The sequence below is a fragment of the Perognathus longimembris genome, chromosome 2 (assembly GCF_023159225.1).
Source record: "Perognathus longimembris pacificus isolate PPM17 chromosome 2, ASM2315922v1, whole genome shotgun sequence".
Taxonomy (NCBI): Eukaryota; Metazoa; Chordata; class Mammalia; order Rodentia; family Heteromyidae; genus Perognathus; species Perognathus longimembris.
The window spans coordinates 457,204-475,148 of NC_063162.1; the positions used below are offsets into that span (position 1 = coordinate 457,204).

The 17,945-nt window shown below is 54.6% G+C and overlaps 1 protein-coding gene across 1 annotated transcript in view; it reads right to left on the reverse strand.

Moving 5' to 3' along the window:
• The window catches only part of Kndc1 (kinase non-catalytic C-lobe domain containing 1), a 44,000-nt gene extending 26,593 nt beyond the window's left edge, over positions 1 to 17,407 (reverse strand). The window contains exons 1-6 of the mRNA XM_048334659.1: positions 17,209 to 17,407; positions 10,200 to 10,398; positions 8,812 to 8,870; positions 4,995 to 5,141; positions 4,511 to 4,628; positions 2,500 to 3,248 (exon numbers count right to left, since the gene is read on the reverse strand). Of these exons, the coding sequence (XP_048190616.1) occupies positions 2,500 to 3,248; positions 4,511 to 4,628; positions 4,995 to 5,141; positions 8,812 to 8,870; positions 10,200 to 10,398; positions 17,209 to 17,295 (1,359 nt within the window). The 5' untranslated portion in view covers positions 17,296 to 17,407. The remainder of the gene's footprint in view (positions 1 to 2,499; positions 3,249 to 4,510; positions 4,629 to 4,994; positions 5,142 to 8,811; positions 8,871 to 10,199; positions 10,399 to 17,208) is intronic.
• Positions 17,408 to 17,945: the final 538 nt, after the last annotated feature.

The window sequence follows — 17,945 nt, forward strand, 5'->3', positions numbered from 1 at the left end:
CTTATACCTACAGGATCCCCCAAACCCCATCCCCAAGTTCCTAGAGCTGATCAACCACTTTGGCAAAGTATCAGTATACAAAATTAACCCACAGAAATCAGTAGCCTTTCTGTATGCCAACAATCTACAAGCAGGGAAATCATGAAAACAACTTCATTTGTAATAGCCTCAAAAAAAAAAAAAAAAAAAGAGAAAAGAAAAAGAAGATGCCTATTAATGAATCTAACCAAAGATATAAAAAAAACAACAACTTCATAGTGACAACTATAAAAATCTGAAGAAAAAAAATCAAAGAGAATGCCAGGAAATGAAAAGCCCTTCCATGTTCATGGATAGGTAGAATTAATATTGTAAAAATGGACATACTGCCAAAAATGACTATAAATTCAATGCAATCCCTATCAAAATCCCAGTGATGTTCTTTACTAAGATAGAGAAAACAATCCAAAAATTCATATGGAACAATAAAAGACCTAGAATAGTCAAATGAATTCTAGGGAGAAAAAAAGCAATGCAGGTGCTACCACAATACCAGACTTCAAATTCTGCTACAGAGCCATAGTAACAAAAACAGCTTGGTATTAGCACAGATATAGACCTGAAGATCAATGAATAAGATTAGAAGACCCAGAAATAAAACCACACATTTAGAGTTATGTGATAAATACAGTGGACATACAGTGGAAAATATAGCCTCTTCAACAATTAGTGTTGGGAGAACTGGGCAGCCACATGCAGAAACGTAAAAGTGGATCCCTGCCGGTCACCTTGCACTAATATAAATTCAAAGTGGATCAAAGACCTCAACATCAGACCCAAAACTTGAAACGATCGCAAGAGAGAGTAGGAGAAACATTAGAACTTATAGATAGAGGTAGAAGCTTCTTGAATAGAGTCCCAGGGGCACAACAGATAGGAGAGAGACTTAACAAGTGGGACTACATCAAAATAAAAAGTTTCTGCACAGCCAAGGACATAATTACTAAACTAGAAAGACAGTCAACAAACTGGGAAAAGATCTTTACCAGCAATATGTCAGACAAAGGCCTAATATATACAAGGAGCTCAACAAACTAACCCCTTCCAAATCTAATAAACCAATCACTAAATTTGCAAGTGAGCTAAGAAGAGACTTCTTGGAAGAAGAGGGAAGAATGGCAAAGAAACACATGAGGAAATGCTCATCATCCCTGGCCATAAAGGATATACAAATCAAAACAACTCTGAGATTCCACCTCACCCCAGTTAGGCCCACATGGTGAATTCAAACAACAAATGTTGGTGGAAATTGGGGGAAAAGGGAACCCTACTCTACTGTTGGTGGGAATGTGAACTAATGCAACGACTCTAGACAGCAGTCTGGAGGTTCCTCAAAAACTAAACACAGATCTTCTCTATGACCCAGCCATACCACTCCTGGGCTTCTACCCAGAACATCACAAGCCAGGATACTGTAAGGACATCTGCACATCCATGTGCATTACTGTACTATTCACAATAGCCAAGATAGGGAAACAGCCCAGATGCTCTACAATAGATGAGTGGATCCAAAAAATGTATCTATAAACAATGGATTTTTTTTGGCAAGTCCTGGGGCTTGAACTCAGGGCCTGAGCACTGTCCCTGGTTTCTCTTTGCTCAAGGCTAGCACTCTACTACTTGAGCCACAGCGCCACTTCTGGCCTTTTCTATATATGTGGTGCTGTGGAATCGAACCCAGGGCTTCATATATACGAGACAAGCACTGTACTGCTAGGCCATATTCTCAGCCCACATACAATGGAATTTTACACAGCCATTAGAAAGAATAAAGTAATGCCATTTGCAGGGAAATGGATAGAACTGGAACAAATCGTGTCAAGTGAGGTAAGCCTGGGATATGACAAATTATACAAAATTCTAGAAACACACAATGAAACCAAAGAAGATACTCTCAGGAGAGAATCACAAAGGTACAATGTCTAAGTGCCTCCTTGTATAAAAGAATATACATAGTGAAGTGAATGCCAACATATGGAAACAAGAATCTTCTTTTTCCCTTTTTAAAAACATTTTTTGGTTTTTAGTTTTCTGTCTTCTTTACCTCATGTACGGTATATTCAAGTGTACATCTTTGGGAGGCAGGATACAGAACTCAAGGGGGAAAAGGTGAAAATTTCAGCAGTGGAGCTCACTGGATATAGGTGAAAGTGAACTATACAACTGGAGGGTGGAGATGGGAGGGAGGGACTGCGAGAGAGTGAGGGAAGGGAAGACACTGTTGGAAAGGAAATGTACTCATTACCTGACTCATGTAAATGTAATCCCTGTGTATATCACCTCTATAATAACAACAAAGAAAATGAACAAACAGGGAAGTATGATGAAAACTTGGTAATTATTAAACAAGACTGATGGCTGAACCTCCACCCCTGCATAGACTGGGCACACAAGCCCACAGAGAAGAGCCAGACGAGCCCAGCTCTGCCTTCCCAGCCCCAGGATGGCCAGGCCACCCACCTGCTCAGTTGCTGCTGTACTTGTTTGAGGGCTGGCCTCTTCTGGAATTCCTTCTTCACCCCCAGAAGCTGGCACATCATGGTCTGCATCTCCAGGGTCCACAGGACAGAGTGGGAATCTATTATTCTCCGCAGGTCTCTGGTCAGAGGATGAGTCCTCTACTTGTCTCGAGGCCCCAGATCCTCCTTTGTCTTTGTGGCAGCCAGTTCCTGGTGCCCATTCCAGCTGGAGTTTGGGTTCCTGCTCAAGCCACAGTCTGCTTTTGTGCTGTGCCTTGAAGCTAGAGAGGCCATTTTTCCCTTCCAGAAAGCCCTTCCTAGGGTCTGAGGGGAAGAATTCAGCTAAGGTCAGCTGTTTCTTTGAGCTAGCCAGTGACAGGCAGAGAGTGCTGGCCTCAGGGCCTTCTGACAGCAGCCTGGGGAATGTCTTCACTTTCCGCAGCTGGCTCCGCTTGAGGACATCTCTGTCTAGTTCACCAAGGGAGCACCTGGCATCCAGAACAAGGCTGGCTAGCTCTTCCTGGCCAAGGCTCTCGCCATTTTTCATGGGGACCGATAGCAGTGTCTTCATGGGTGAAGGTCTGGAGCCCCGGTCAGCCTCCCCTTCTTTATCTCCCGAGGCAGAGGGCTGGGGCAGGCTCTCTTGGGTGGACAGGGCCTCTGGGTCAGTGCTGAAGTCTCCAGATGGCCTCTTGGGCCCTGTAGCAGGTCTCAGAGCTGGTCTCCCTCTCCAGGCATTCTCGCTGATGTCTGGACAAGAGCAGGATGTGGTTACTTCCCACAGAGGAGACTCAACCAGCGATTGCCTGGGATGGCAGCCCTACTGGCATTTCTGATCTCACCCCATCCATTCCCACCTGTCCAATCTTCCCCAGTCAGGTCTCACAGGCAGGGGCCCCTGTTCCGTGTTCCTGACTCCTCCTCCACCCCTCAATGCCGGTCCCAGATGCTTCTAGAGCAGGCAGTTACCTATCCCTGCCAATCAGAACGCCCAGGGCCTGAGGGCACTCACCATCCACTCTACTGGCAGAGCTTCCCAGGAGGTGAGCCCTTGGCCGCCTATGACCAGGGCCTAAAGCTCCATTTTTCTGTTAGGATTACACAAGTGAGTCCCTGAAGGGAGAGCGGAATCTGGCTGCAGCCGTGGGGCACAAAGTCTTGCATACTCTTGTATGCAGGAGCGCTCCAGGCCCTGCCCTTGTGGTGATGCTGGTGCCAGTATCTCTCTGTGGTCTTCCCACATAGTCGTCTGCACTGCTGGCTAACAGCTCTACTGTTGTTGGAGCCATGCTGGAAGGTCTTCCAGGCCATCAAGAGGCTCTGGAGGGTACTGGGGCTGACACATTCACTTCTCGGAGCCCTCAGGATGACTGAGCTAGCACCAGAAACCCCTGTGAGCCCCGGACCCCAGGCATTCAGAAGCAGCTTTTCCTGTGGAGTGACGTGTGTGTGAGCAAGTGGGAGTGGTGGAATATCACATCGGGTCATGGCACAGCTCAGGGGACTAAGATAGGAGGACAACCCCAGCCTGGGCCACTTCTGAGTTCAGGCTGGACCCTCACCTCTCACTGCCTGTGTCTGTGCAGCTGACTGGGTCACTGACTGGAAATGCCAGTGTGTGCACAGCATGCACACATGCGTGCACAGTGTGCATGTGTGGCTATTCAGATGAGTTTGCATCTGCGTGGGAGTGTATCATACAACATTTGTGAAGTTCCATTGTGTGTGACAGTGTGAGCACAAGCAAGGATGTGCCTGCATATGGGGTACCTCCCTGTTGAATATGCGTATGTGTCACTCTAAGTGTGGTGGGTGTATAGGGGGTATGTTGTGTGAACATAAGTGTGTGTATCGGTCTATGAGCACACTTTGTGCATGCATCTGTCAGTAGGTGTATGCATTTGTATCTCTGGGAATTCTGTACGTATTTCATTCCTCTCTGCAAACATGCAAACGTGTGCACATATGTACATGGGCATATGCATGCCAGGTGTGTGGGTGCATGCACTTACCCTGAAGTGCTCCAAAAGACTCGATGGAGAGCACCCTCCTCCCAATGGCTGAGAGGCTTCGGCACAGGCGGCAGGAGGATGTGGGCTGCACCTTTTCCTCACACAGGGCTATGATGCTCTGCAGGTTTGAGCGTACCTGTCAGGTGTGTGGGCTCTCCAGGGAGGAGGCCCACCTCCTGAGACCCACGCGCCTGCACGGGGCTCCAGTGGCATCCAGTAGCCTCCAGGCCTGCCCGCATGTCACCACAGGTACCTTCTGGTACGAAAAGCAAGGCACCCCGAGATCACAGAAAATAGATTGCTTTGCCTATGGTAACTGTAAGCAAAAAACGTTTATCACAAAAATGTGTAATGAAATCCTTCTTCAAGCTGAATGCGATGCCACTGAAATCTGGCCAAGGAACCACTGTGAGGTTGAGTGTGCACAGATAGGCACGTGGCCTGGGACACGTGGGGGGAGGGCCGGGGACGCTGGGGAGCCTACCTCGAGGTCTGGCCGGTCCCTGGGGTCTTCTGCCTGCATCTGGCTCAGCAGTGCCTCCAGCTCTGGGCTTAGCCTGGGCTCCAGCTCGGGTTCTGCCACGTACTCCAGGGCCGCCTTCAGTGTTGCCCCCAGGGAGTAGATGTGAGCCTGTGGCAGCGGGAGTGCGAGGCTCAGTTCACCTGCAGCCTCCTTCCCTGGGTCCAGGCTGAAGACTGGACGAGGCCTCTGCCAGCGTGACTGTGCCCTCTCCCCTCCCCCCCACACCACAGCGCCCCCCGACCCCCTTTGCTTGCTCCCTCGCTCGCTCGTGCCTGGGTCTGGCCAGTCCAGCCCTGGTGCTCAGAGCCACGGACCTGCCTTCCCATGCTGCTCTCCTGTCATAGGCATTTGAGCAGGAGGAAAGACTTTGGAGTTTGTCTCTTTGAAAGTGGGTGCCTCCTAACTACACCCCAGAGTGGGCTCTGCCCACCATCCAACCGCGATACCGGCTGCCTTGGAGGCCTCAGCCTATATCCTAGTGGGGCCGGCAGGGGCAGCTGCCTCCGTGCCGGAGTCCTGGCCCACCCTGCCCCCCTACTTCACAAAACAAAATCCAGAGCTTGTGAGGGTCATGTAACTGCTGTGTCTGTTTATGCTAGCTTGGGAAAGACTAGCTTTTCACGGGGTGTGTGTGATGTGTGCGTATTCATGGGGCACGACCAGCAGGTTTGGTGCATCCTTGCTGCTGTGTGAACTTATTTGCTTCTGGCTTGCTTATTGTGTTTGAAATCCTTCCTGCCACATTTGCTCCTGGGGATCCTGGGGTTCTTATGGCTATTATAAACAGGAGATTTAACTTTGATTTCTAACTTGTAATTACAACACATAATCATTTATTTCTGAGCTGTAACTTGTTTTCAGCTGGTCTTAGAGCCTTTCATTCTCTTAGATTCCAGGTCCCTTGCACCTAGGCACAGGGTCCTGGCCATCACACACACTCTCTGCTCTGTGTCTGAGTCTGCTGTGCGACCTCCCTGAGTCCACTGGTTCTCCTTCTGCTGTGCTGTGTGCTGTACTGTGCTGGCCAGCAACCTGGTGGCCCCCACCCCTCACAGGACAACATGGGAGCCTGCAGCCTGGTTTCCCCCTCACAGGTAGTGAGGGTGTGGGCAAGCAAGGGAGCCTGGTGCTACCACCCTCAGGATGACAGAGCTCGCCACGAATACAGGGTCTGCAAAGAGCCACAGGGCACCACCAGGCTACGGGAGAGGCCACCGCCCTGCCCACAATTGTGTACTGGACGTCAGCATCCTCTGCACTCAAGGTGTCTGCCACTGGCAGACTCAAAAGCTCCTAGTCTTCACGTGGTGACCCAACACTCTGTGTGCAAAGGGGGAGCACCATGTGCTGACCCAGATCTCTGTGCAAAGAGGAGCACTGCTCTCTCTGTGCAGAGGGGGAGCACCGCTCTCTCTGTGCAGAGGGGGAGCACTGCTCTCTCTGTGTAGAGGGGGAGCACTGTGTGGTGGCCCAGCTCTCTCTGTGCAAAGAGGGAGCACCACACCTACTACCTGAAGAGCTGCTCCCAATCCTCCAGTGCCTACCTTCATGATTAGTAAAGGAAGTGAACAAAACCCACAAAAGAAAACATGCAAAATTTCTGGATGTATATCTCAAGAAAAAGCAAGAAACTCTAACCCATTCACATGGCTAAATAACTCATGGGCTAAATAAGATATCTCAGTGGAAATAAAAAATGTTAGAAGTAAACACTACATGGCAATCCCACAGACTGCAGCAAAACCCATGTGTTGCACTTACATATTTACCCTGACATTAAAAAGGAAGAGAGGCTAAAGTGGATGAGCTGAGTCTCATTCTACTTCTAATGGAAAGGAATAGACACTAAACTCTTTTGTGGGGAGTTCAAAACAAAAGTGCCAGAAGCTGGTGGCTCACACCTGTAATCATAGCAATTCAGGAGGCTGAGATCTGAAGATCACAGTTCGAAGCCAGTCAGGACAGGAAAGTCTGAGAGACTCTTATCTTAAATTAACTCCCCCCCCAAAAAAAGCTAAAAGTAGAGGTGTGGCTCAAGTGATAGAGTGCTAGCCTTCATCAAAGAGAGACTCAGGGACAGAGCCCAGGCCCTGAATTCAAGTCCTAGGTTGGGAACAACATAACAAAGTAAAAGATAATAAAAAACAAGAAGCAATAGAAAATAATAGTAATGCCAGGAGAGACTACATGATACACACAAGGATAGCTGGAAAAGCTAATGAGTACCCCCTGGCAAAATTGAAGGAGAAAAAGGAAAGAGAGAAGATGAATGGTTCAGAGGGGAACCGGTGTGGGCAAGACCAATGTCATCTTGAGTGGGTAGGTGAAAGCATATGGTTAGAAAGAGGCAACAAGTTCCCCAAATAGTACAGGCCCAGACCACACCTCCACAATAAGACCCAGAGCTGTTCCCAGCTGCACTGAGACCTGGAGCAGAAATCAGGCTTCACCATTCCGGAGAGGGAGGAGTGGACATTGTTGTTTACTGGTGATTTTATTGAAGAAAATTAAAGTTCTCCATTTATTAAAAAATAATAGGAAGGTTCTACAAGATTGTTGGACATGAAGTTATTAAGGTAGATTTCATCTCTGACTGCTAACAACAAGGAGAAAACTGCAACTGAAAAGATGACCATCTTGCATATCCCTACGATAACAGTTATACTGTTCCTAGGAGACGTCAAGAAAAACCTCAGAAAGTGAAGAGGCATTTACAGAGAAGAACATATATGAATTCTTTGCAGACCAATGCATAGACTTAGGCCCTACATGTAAAAATGCCATAGACAGAACTTGATAAATGAGCTCAAAACATGTAACTGAGTGCCAAGAACCATGAGAAAGCTGGCACACTCCCCACCAGGTGGATGCCTTTCCAGAAGTGGTAGTTGGAGGGGCAGTGGAGGACATGGACACTGACGTCCTGGCCACAGTCTTTGGGTGTGGAAAGGTCTGTGCCCTGCAGCAGGCTGATAGAGCTGGGGAAAGCAGCCACGGATGGCAAACGATGGCGGTGCAGCCTGACCTCACGCTGGATAATTGTCACGTTCATACCTGGATTCGGTCATTTCACAGCACCTGTGTACATCTCAGCATCACCTTGAACACTGGGAAAACGTGCAATCTTTATTTTCCAATTACACTTTAGTGGAGCTAGTGGAAAATTATCTTCAGTTGGATTAAATGTGAAGAGCAAACATTTGAAACTCTTGGTAGGAAATATCAGTGAATGTTGCTAAGAAAGCAGACCAAGCTCACAGTGAAAGCAGCAGCAATCTGTGTGGCTCTTAAACCTGCCTCTGCGGTTCTGGGAGGCTGAGGCAGGAGGAACACCTGAGTGTCTAGGAGTTTGAGGCAAACCATGGCCACAGAGTGAGACCCTGTCTCAAGCAAACACCCCCCCCCCAAAAAAAAAAAAGAACTGTAGAACTGAGAAACTTTTAATGAGAGGATGCCTGTGGGCAGCTTTCCCAAGTGTGGATGCAGGTCCGAGCTGTCTCATCACAGTACAAGGTATGGTTTACCTTTCCCACTCCATTCTCACGTTGACAGGGAAGTTTCAGAGGCCACAAGGTGTGACGTGTGGCAGCAGATGGAATGAAATTGTAATTCTGACAGAGGTGTTCCACACAAGCTGTCCCGGAGCTGCCACCAAAACAAAGGTGGCTGCCGGAAGAAGGCCCAGCCCATCCAGAGGCCACCAGGCTATGAGGGCAAGGTAACCCTAGGGCACAGGGGAGGGGCGGGCCTGGGGAGTCGCCTACCTGCCAGCACCTACCTCGAAGGTGTTTCCCGTCAGGTCAAACTCTGGGGGGACAAAGGCACCCTCAGGGTCATCTTGGGGGAAGAAGAGAGAAAGTGTTCTGGTCTCATCCACAAAGCAAAGCATCCGTGAACTGAGAAACCTGCCAACAATAACTTAGAGTTCTGCATAAGGGGGCTTCCTCGGAGGGCCCAGGTCCCTGGGGCTTCTGCCTCCCCTCTCAGGCCTGGCGCCTGAGGACAGCTGTGGCCTCAGAGGCAATGGTAGTTAAAGAGAGAAACGACCTTAGCCATAAATGTGGGAAGGAGAAGGTAAGGGAAGCCACAGTTTGGGAAATTAGGCTCTCCTGGAAAGGGCCATGCAAAGGAGAGGCTGACCCATTTGCCAGGTGGCTCCCACTTACAGGTCCCGGTGTCTCCTCCCTACCAGTAGGACCCACACAGAGGAACACCCCATGTAGCATCCCTGGGGGTGACACGAGAGGCCTCGGGCCACCTAGCTCAACTGGTCCCTGAGGCTAAGAACCGTATCAGGCTCCAAAGGAAACCCAGGCCCGGACCCACATCCTGTGTCCCTAGCTGCTTGGGGCTCATCATCACCCTGATGGGTCCTGTCCCCTGCTGTGTTGTCCTCTGGTCAGGTGCCCTTCCCCCCTCCCCCCACTGCCCAATAGTTGGGTGCCATCCCCCCCCAATGCTGCCCTCAGGTCGGGCACCATCCCCCCACCTATGCTGCCCTCTGGCTGGGCACCGTCCTCCCTGTGCTGCCCTGTGGTCGGGCACCATTGCCCCCCCCATGCTGCCCTCCAGTTGGGCGCTATCCCTCCCTCTGGGCTGCCCTCTGGCCGGGCGCTGTCCCCTCCCTGCTGCCCTCTGGTCGGGCACCATAGCCCCCTCTGCGCTGCCCTCTGGCCGGGCGCTGTCCCCTCCCTGCTGCCCTCTGGTCGGGCACCGTTGCCCCCCCCATGCTGCCCTCTGGTCGGGCACCATCCCCCCCCTCTGCGCTGCCCTCTGGCCGGGCGCTGTCCCCTCCCTGCTGCCTTCTGGTCGGGCACCATAGCCCCCTCTGCGCTGCCCTCTGGCCGGGCGCTGTCCCCTCCCTGCTGCCCTCTGGTCGGGCACCATCCCCCCCTCTGTGCTGCCCTCTGGCCGGGCACCGTCGCCCCCCCCCATGCTGCCCTCCAGTTGGGTGCTGTCCCTCCCTCTGGGCTGCCCTCTGGCCGGGCGCTGTCCCCTCCCTGCTGCCCTCTGGTCGGGCACCATCCCCCCCTCTGCGCTGCCCTCTGGCCGGGCGCTGTCCCCTCCATGCTGCCCTCTGGTTGGGCACCGTCGCCCCCCCGCCCCCGCCCCTGCTGCCCTCCAGTTGGGCGCTGTACCCCCTCTGCGCTGCCCTCCGGTCCTCACCGCTGAGCTGCTCCATGAAGCACACATTTCCACTGGTGTTGAAGGCCAGGGTGTCAGGAGTGATACATAAGGTCTGGAAGATGGCAGCGTGGGCCACACTCCGCATGGACAGGCTGCACTCTAGGCACACGGCCCAGGCCTCCTGCTCGCTGAGGCCGCTGTCCCGTAGGGAGAGGATGTCAGCCAGGGACACGTTCTCCTGTCAACACATGCCTGTGTGTGAGCCCACAGAGGGACGGCCCCCAGGCTTGGCCTCGTGCCCAAGGCGGAGAAGGATTCTCTGGAAATGGATGACTTGAGCCAGTACTTCATTTTATGGGCCAGGGAAAGGGGTTTAGGCCAGGTCTTTCTGAGGCCAAGACTCATGTGGCTCTTCTCTGGGCGTCAGAACCATGGAGCATGTGAGAAACCCACCAGTATGCTGACTGGAGCTGGTGTCCACTCACACAGCTCAAGTGGAGGCTGGGAGGAGACCTGGCACTTGTGCCCAGCGGTCTACCTGCTCGTGGACCCTGAGCCTCCGGCTCGCTGTGCCGTCCCCAGGGGAGGTTGTGAGCATGCAAGCTGGGTGTGAGGCCTGTGGAGGTGAGGTGGAGCCTGCAGAGAGCGTGCCTGTGCGCAGGGGGCCGTCAGCTGGGGCGAGAGACATGCTCCTGACATATCACGTGAACCATTCACAGGGAGGATACACTGGGTGGCTCCTGGACCACCCGAGCTCCAGGTGATCTAAGTGGGCTCCAGGATCCTCTAAGAGCCTAGCTGTGGTCTTCACAGTGAACACACACACACACGCACACACACACACCTGCATAGTACCACCTAACATATGTATACATGTCCCTCAGCACGACACTCCTATCTGTACATCTAGCTACCACAAGCCTAGCTACACATTTGCAACACATTCATAGAAACATTTCTTTTCTATGTGCACACACTCAACATATACCAACATAAGCACATTCACTTGTGCACGCTTACATTGTAAAACACCAATGCACAGGCATGCTGCTATCGTTTGACGGAGAGATGCCCGCTGCAGGCTCATTTCACCCCTGGGTCCTGACTGGTGGCGCTATTTAGAGAGCTGGTTAACCTGTAGGGGGGGCAAGCCACAGGGGTGTGGCCTATCTGGAGGAGGCGGGCTGCTGGGGGCGTGGGTATGGTGTCCCTGCCACTCTTTCTGCATTCTGGCTTCCTGAGGTGAACAGCTCTGCTTCAGCACACCCTTGCCCCATGGAGTTCTGCTGTATCAAAGGCCCAGAAACAATGGAGCTAGTAATCAGGACTGAAACCTCTGAAGCTGTGGACCAAAATAAATGTTCCCCTTCAGTATGGAGGTTGAACTCAAGTGCTCCACCACTTGAGTCAGGCCTGGAGGCCTTCTGCTTTTAGCTTGCTTTTCAGATGGGGCCTTACATTCACTTTGCCAGGCCTGGCTTTGAACCATGATCCTCCTACCTCTGCCTCCTGAGTATCTGGAGAGCCAGTCCCTGCCTCCTTTCTTTTACAAACTATTTCTCTCAGGAATTTGTCACAGCAACAAAAGGTCTAACACATATGCACACACTCCCAAAGTGCTGACACATTCTCATCCACACTCATGCAGCGAGAGCAAACGTTCTCATGCTTAAGTAGACACGTTGCAAACACACATTTACTCGTGCACACTTTTGCAAACCAAGGCTCATGGCTACACCCTTACTAACAACCCTGTCTCACCCACTCACACCCTGGCTAACAACCTTCTCCCGCCCATTCACACTCTAACAACACTGTCCCACCCATTCACACTCTGACTAACAACCCTGTCCCACGCATTCACACCCTGAGAACAACCCTCTCCCATGCATTCACACAGCTAGTACCACCCACATTCCTCCATGCTCCCACACCGTGTCCTCACTCACAGGCACACACACATTCACATACAAACACACATGCTTACACATAGCTACACACATACATAAACAATGCATGCCCACGTATCCCCCATACACACTCACACATATTTACAAACACACATGCTCACACAAGTCACATACATATACACATACATATACACGCGCATGTCCAACCATCTCTCATATTCCTCCATACACATACCCTCACACACATTACACACACACATCTCTGTGTACTCGAAGACTTGTATAGCCCATACACGTGACTGTACATAAGTATACACCTCTCTCCACATACATTTACCACACATGTTTATACACTCATGCAATCCACATTTGCTCACACACATATCCACAATTCTTCCACACACAATCTCCCACAATGTATATGCATGTCCACACACTCACATATATGCTAGCAGAATGCACACACAACATGCCTGCACACACATGTATCCCTCTGCATACATGCTCACATAGATACCCACATATATTTACACACAAATGTTTCCACACATGCACACACATTTTCATACACACAGGTACGCACATTTCCATATATGCCTCCACACCACGTTCACACACTTCACACACACTTCACCTGCCCCCATTCACACACACTACACCTGTGCAGAGAAATGCACTTGCATACAGATTTACAGTTTCCACACACAGGTACACACCCATGCACAAGGCACACACAGGCACTCACCAAGCAAGGCCATAAACAGCCCGGAGATGCTGTGGGCTGGCTTGGTGCAGGAGAGATGAAGCGCCCACGGCGCCAGTCTGAGCCAGCCATGTTGGTGGGCTGACACCCTGCCGGCTGCTGCTGGCTCTGGCCAGCAGGCCGCCTGCTCATGGCCGGCGACAGGATGTGCCGCCAAGACACGGCAGCCCAGCTTCCCACGCTGCAGGGTCGGTCATCCTGCAGCCTCGCACGGCCTCCTGCTGAGGCCCAGTGGAAGGTGTCCCTGGGGAGCCCTGGCCAGTCCTTGAGGCAGCTGGAACGCTGCAGCCCCGGTGTCTATTTGTGGTGGGAATGTCTGAGCCTCAGGGTCCCGAGTCATTACTCCCAGCCGTGGCCAGCACCTCTAGTAACAAGTCCATCTCAGCCCTCCCCCACCTGTGCCTTCAGGGTTGCTCCCGCTCATGTGGGGCTCCAAGACTCTGTAGGCCCCCTTACTGAGAACTGAGGGACTCCAGGCACTGGGGTCACCGCCTCTGGGGACCACAGCTGCTTCTGCCACCTCCTCTCTGCTCTGTCCTTTGCCTAAATCCATGCAGCTGGGCAGCGGGAAGAGCCTGGGGTAAGGGGCCAGGGACAAGGATGAGAGACCGGGAGGGACTCAGGCAGCACTCACCAGCCGCTCAGCCTCAGTCCATGGCCCCCCCAAATTCCAGTGTGACACCTCTGTGGACAGGAACCCACTCTGCACGCCTATATTGGCTGCCAAAGAGGCTGTGGACCCCGTTAGGTGGGTCCCGCTCAAAGTATAATTTACTGGGCCTGGCCCCGGGCTGTGGTAAAGCCGTGTGAGGCTTAATCGACCCAGACAGACAGTGTAGAGGAGCAGACGGGGCTCAGCTCTGAGGCATGGGGCCCGCATGTACAGCACGAGGGCCCCAGGCCCAGGTCAGCCCCAGGCCCGGGCATCCGGATCCCCCATGCTGCAGCCCAGCTGGTCTCTGCCTGCATGAACTGACCTCCAGCCAGCACCTGCAGCCTCATCTGCGGGTTCAGGCCTGGGTCTGGCAGGAGAGAGGGTTCTGCACCAGTGCCCAGCAGGGCACTGACCAGGGCTGTGGGGTAGGCCCATGGTGGGACCCCCCCCCCCCAATCAGGCTTCTTGCAGGGAAGGAAAGAGCCACTTGGTGGGAGCCATCCCCATTGCCCGTCCAGGGTGGGTGGGGAAGTGGGAAGGCAGATGGGTGAGATTCCAGGGGTGGAAGCAGGGATGATCTTCAGGCTGGGGTCACAGCAGTCCACTGGCTCAATAGGTGAGAGGCTTATCTGGTCAATGTTGCAGGCTTCTTTGCATTCAAGAGTCCCCTAGATGGAGAGCTGGGTGTAGGGGTCCTAGGATATTCAACTGTGAAATATTCTACCAGGACCTGACACTGGTCTACAGTCCGGTCTATAGGAATACCCTAGTCTACAGGTCTATAGGACCTGAGCTGTGGAATATTCTGCCAAGACTCCAAGCCCTGCTGGCCACGTTTGCCGGTATTTCCTGGTCTGTGAGTGGCTGGACCCGTAGGAGGAGGGGGGAGGGGTGGAAACCTCTGCTTAGTGTCCTGTGTGCTGCCCCTGCCCCCAAGGTGCTCCTGGCTCTCTCCCTCCTCAAAGTTCTCTGGCTGCCTCCTGCTCTGAACCTGACTGGGTACAGGCCACATGACTCTGGGGACTCCTTTCTGTGCTCTGCCCGTGGGCCCTGTCCACCTTCAGTCCCCAGACTCAGGCCCAGCCTCTCCCAGGAGGGTCTACAAGGCACTTGCTGGGCTTGGAGAAGGTGAAAACCTTCTCACACCCCCAGTGGAGGCTGGGGACAGGTAACACCTTATTGGTGCCCAAGGGTGACATCTTTATCTCCAGTCACCTGGGTCTGTATCCCTAAAGGCCAGGGTGCCACTTGCCTGCTGGACTCTTGACCATAGCTGCCTGGTGTGGTCCTGTCTTGATCCAGCCTTACTGTTAGGCCTCTGATCCCACATCTCTGACCATAGCAACTAAAATTGCATACAAATCTAGGGAGGGACACTTCCTTCAGGAAGCCTGCCCCGCTTGATGCCTGGGCAGTGTCTCCACTGTGTAGACATGGTCCCTTGCCTACAGGTATCCAGGGTGCCAACATTGGTACATACTCCAGGGCCTAGCCAGGCCAGCCTGGCCCACTCCACTGCCACTTACGGGTGGTTTCCAGCCAAGCCCACTCATGTGCCACATGCCTCCAGGGCAACCCAGAGCGAAACTGCCAGGAGGTGGGTGCTGGTCTCTGCTTTACTAATGAACACCAACCTGTGCTCCAACAGGCTGTTCCCACTCCCATGGTAGCCAGGGGGTGTGTCTGGGGCCTGGTGCCCACCAACACACCTGCCCTGTGCCTCTGCTCTTGACACCCAGCAGCCCTGGAAAGCCATTCTTAGTGAGTGTGCTCTACACATCCTTCAAGTCAAAGAACTTCATGTGCCCACCAGCCCTTCTGGATTTTCTCTCGGATGAGTAGAGACATTCCTGGGGCTCTTGGTGGTTGGAACCCATCTGTAGGGCCCTCTCTTTCCAAAACAGGGTCTTGCTATGCACTCTAGGTTGGCCTGAACCTGCAATCTTCCTGCCTCTGTCTCCCCAGGGCTGGGATTATAGATGTGTGCCACAATACCCAACTTCATTTCTTGACCTCACTGGAGTGACTTTCTATGTCCCAGGCCTGTATCCACCTTGCCTGCCAGGGAGCCGCTGTGGTCAGGGCCACACTGGCCTTTCCTGGAGTCCTCCAGCACTGCCCACCTGGCAGTGTCACAGACTCCCTCTCCCTCACCGTCACTGACAGCAACTGTGGAGGACTGTGACAGGCAGTCTTGTCAGCCCCAATGTGCATCGACTTAAAATCCTTCAATGAGAACTGAGCTGGGTACGGGGAGCATGGCATCTGGACCTCGGGTGTGTTCCCAAACAGGTCTCAGATCTGGAGGCACCTCCTGTTGATGGAAGGGCAAAGGCAGCAGCGTTCCTCCCAGGAGAGCGGCCCACTTGAACTTCCAACCACATGCCACTGTCACCGGAGTGTTAGCATTTACCTGGCAGCCTGGCCACCACCACAGGCCAGAGACCCCCCTTGCACTGTGCGTGAGGAGGCTGCGCCACGCCGCAGGGAAACAGGACATTCCTACGATGGAGGCATCGGGGAGACGGGGGACAGACTGCACTTTGGTGTGAAGGCTGGGGTCACACTGTGGACTGCTATAGTGGTGCCCGTGTGCCTCAGAGGAGGCCCTTGAAGCTTTGCGGTGTGCAAGGCTTCTCAGATCTGCTTCCCGTGGCGATCAGGAGTTGAAGCGTCTCAGCCACACTGAACCATGTCCTGTCCTCTGGGAGTTTCTGAGGGCTGTGTGCTGTGGTCATCCTTTCTTGTCCATCAAAGCCAGGGTTTATCCAAAGGTTTATTTATTCCCCGGTCTCTCCTATCTGCACCCTTAAATGGCACTAAAAAATCCAGGCCAGTTAGGAGTGGGGGCAGTGCTACCCCTGCACTGCCTCGGACCTGGGGCCAGGCAGCGGCAGTGGACTCCTTGTCCTCTCAGAGCCCTGCTCCAGGAGGAGAGTGATGGTAGAGGGTCAGGCCCTGGTGCTGCAGCTCCTGGCTGAGCCTCTGAGGAACAAACCTGGGGGGGGGGTGCACTTGGGCCAAGCTGCACTCATTGCTGGCGCTGAGGGCTACTGGAGGGTCTCAGGCACCAGGGCCCTTCACAACTGCTGCCTTAGGGTGCACAGATGAGAATGTGGAGACCCAGGAGCCTGACTGGAGGCTCTGTATTCCCAGGGGGACTCCTCAGGAAACTGCTAGGGCTGGTCACAGGCTGTGGAGTTCATACCTTTGATCAAACCCACAGACAGTGGGGCAAAGCAGGACGCATCGTCTCTGCCCAGAAGGGCTCTGTGGGCATGTGGCCAGCCCTGGACCAGAAGGGGGTGGAGACCACAGCACAGCCCCACGCGGGGGTCTGTCTTCGGCCTGGACTACCAGAGCAGTCCGAGCCCTTAACCTTGGGGCTCCCTGGGCGGGACCTGTCCTCTGGGGAAGGGGAGGAGTAACCCGCTCTCCCTGAGCCCCCGGACCCCGCTGGCCCGCTGGCCCGTCTGACGATCACGATCACGGCTGGGAGCGTCACCCCGCCCCCCACCCCGCCCCCGGGCGCGGGCTCGGGACGCGGCCCCTCCGCTGCGGCTCAGGGGGCCTCGTCCTGGGGGGCGGCGAGGACCCGGCCAGGTCTGCCGCCTGCCTGGCCGCGGTCTGGGAGGGAGGGAATGGGCCCGGGCTCCGGCGGCGACCCGGCCGCGAGGAGGGCGGCTGCGGCCCACGGGGTCCCCGAGGCCCGGGGCTCACCTCGTCCTCCGGCAGGGTGGGCAGCGGCTCGAAGTCGTAGAAGTCCAGGTCCTTGGCGTCCTCGCCGAAGCCCGCGGCGGGCTCCATGGCCGCGTCCGGCGCTCCGCCCAGGCCTGCGCAGCCGGCGGGGCTCCGGCCGCGCTTCGCCCCCTCGCCGCCGCGTCCCCGCCGCGTCCCCGCCGCGTCCCCGCCGCGCACGACCTCGGCCCGGGTCTCCTCCGGGGATCCCACCAGGCCGCCGCCCGTGCGCTCGCGGGGCTGCACCGGGCGCCGCGGCTACGCGCGCCCCGCCGCCATGGCAACGCGCCCGCCGCCTGCCGCAGTGTCGCGGAGCGGCGGCGCGGGAGGCCCGGGGCGGGGCCAGCGGTGGCGGCCGGGGCCTGGGCGCTGCGGGCGGGGCGGCCGGGAGCTCGGCTCGGTCCTCGGCCGCTGGGGGGCACCGGGCAGTGGCCGGGTCTGGGATTCGGTGGGGCACAACCACTTTGCGCTTGGCCTCTTGCCAAGGTCCAGGCCCACCTGGGCAGACCCCAGGGCGCAGAGCCAAGGCCACCCAGAGCGCCCTGGCCACCGGTGGTCCTCGCCCTCTCCCCGCCCCTCCGCAGCTTGGAGGGGGGCAGCGGCGGCCTCAGGTGGGCACGCCCGGCGCGCGCGGTTCTGCGGCCAGGCGCCATGTCCTGCCCTGGGCATTGCAAAGTCCCGTTTGACAATCCTACGGTGGCCAGAGGCTGGCCTGGGCC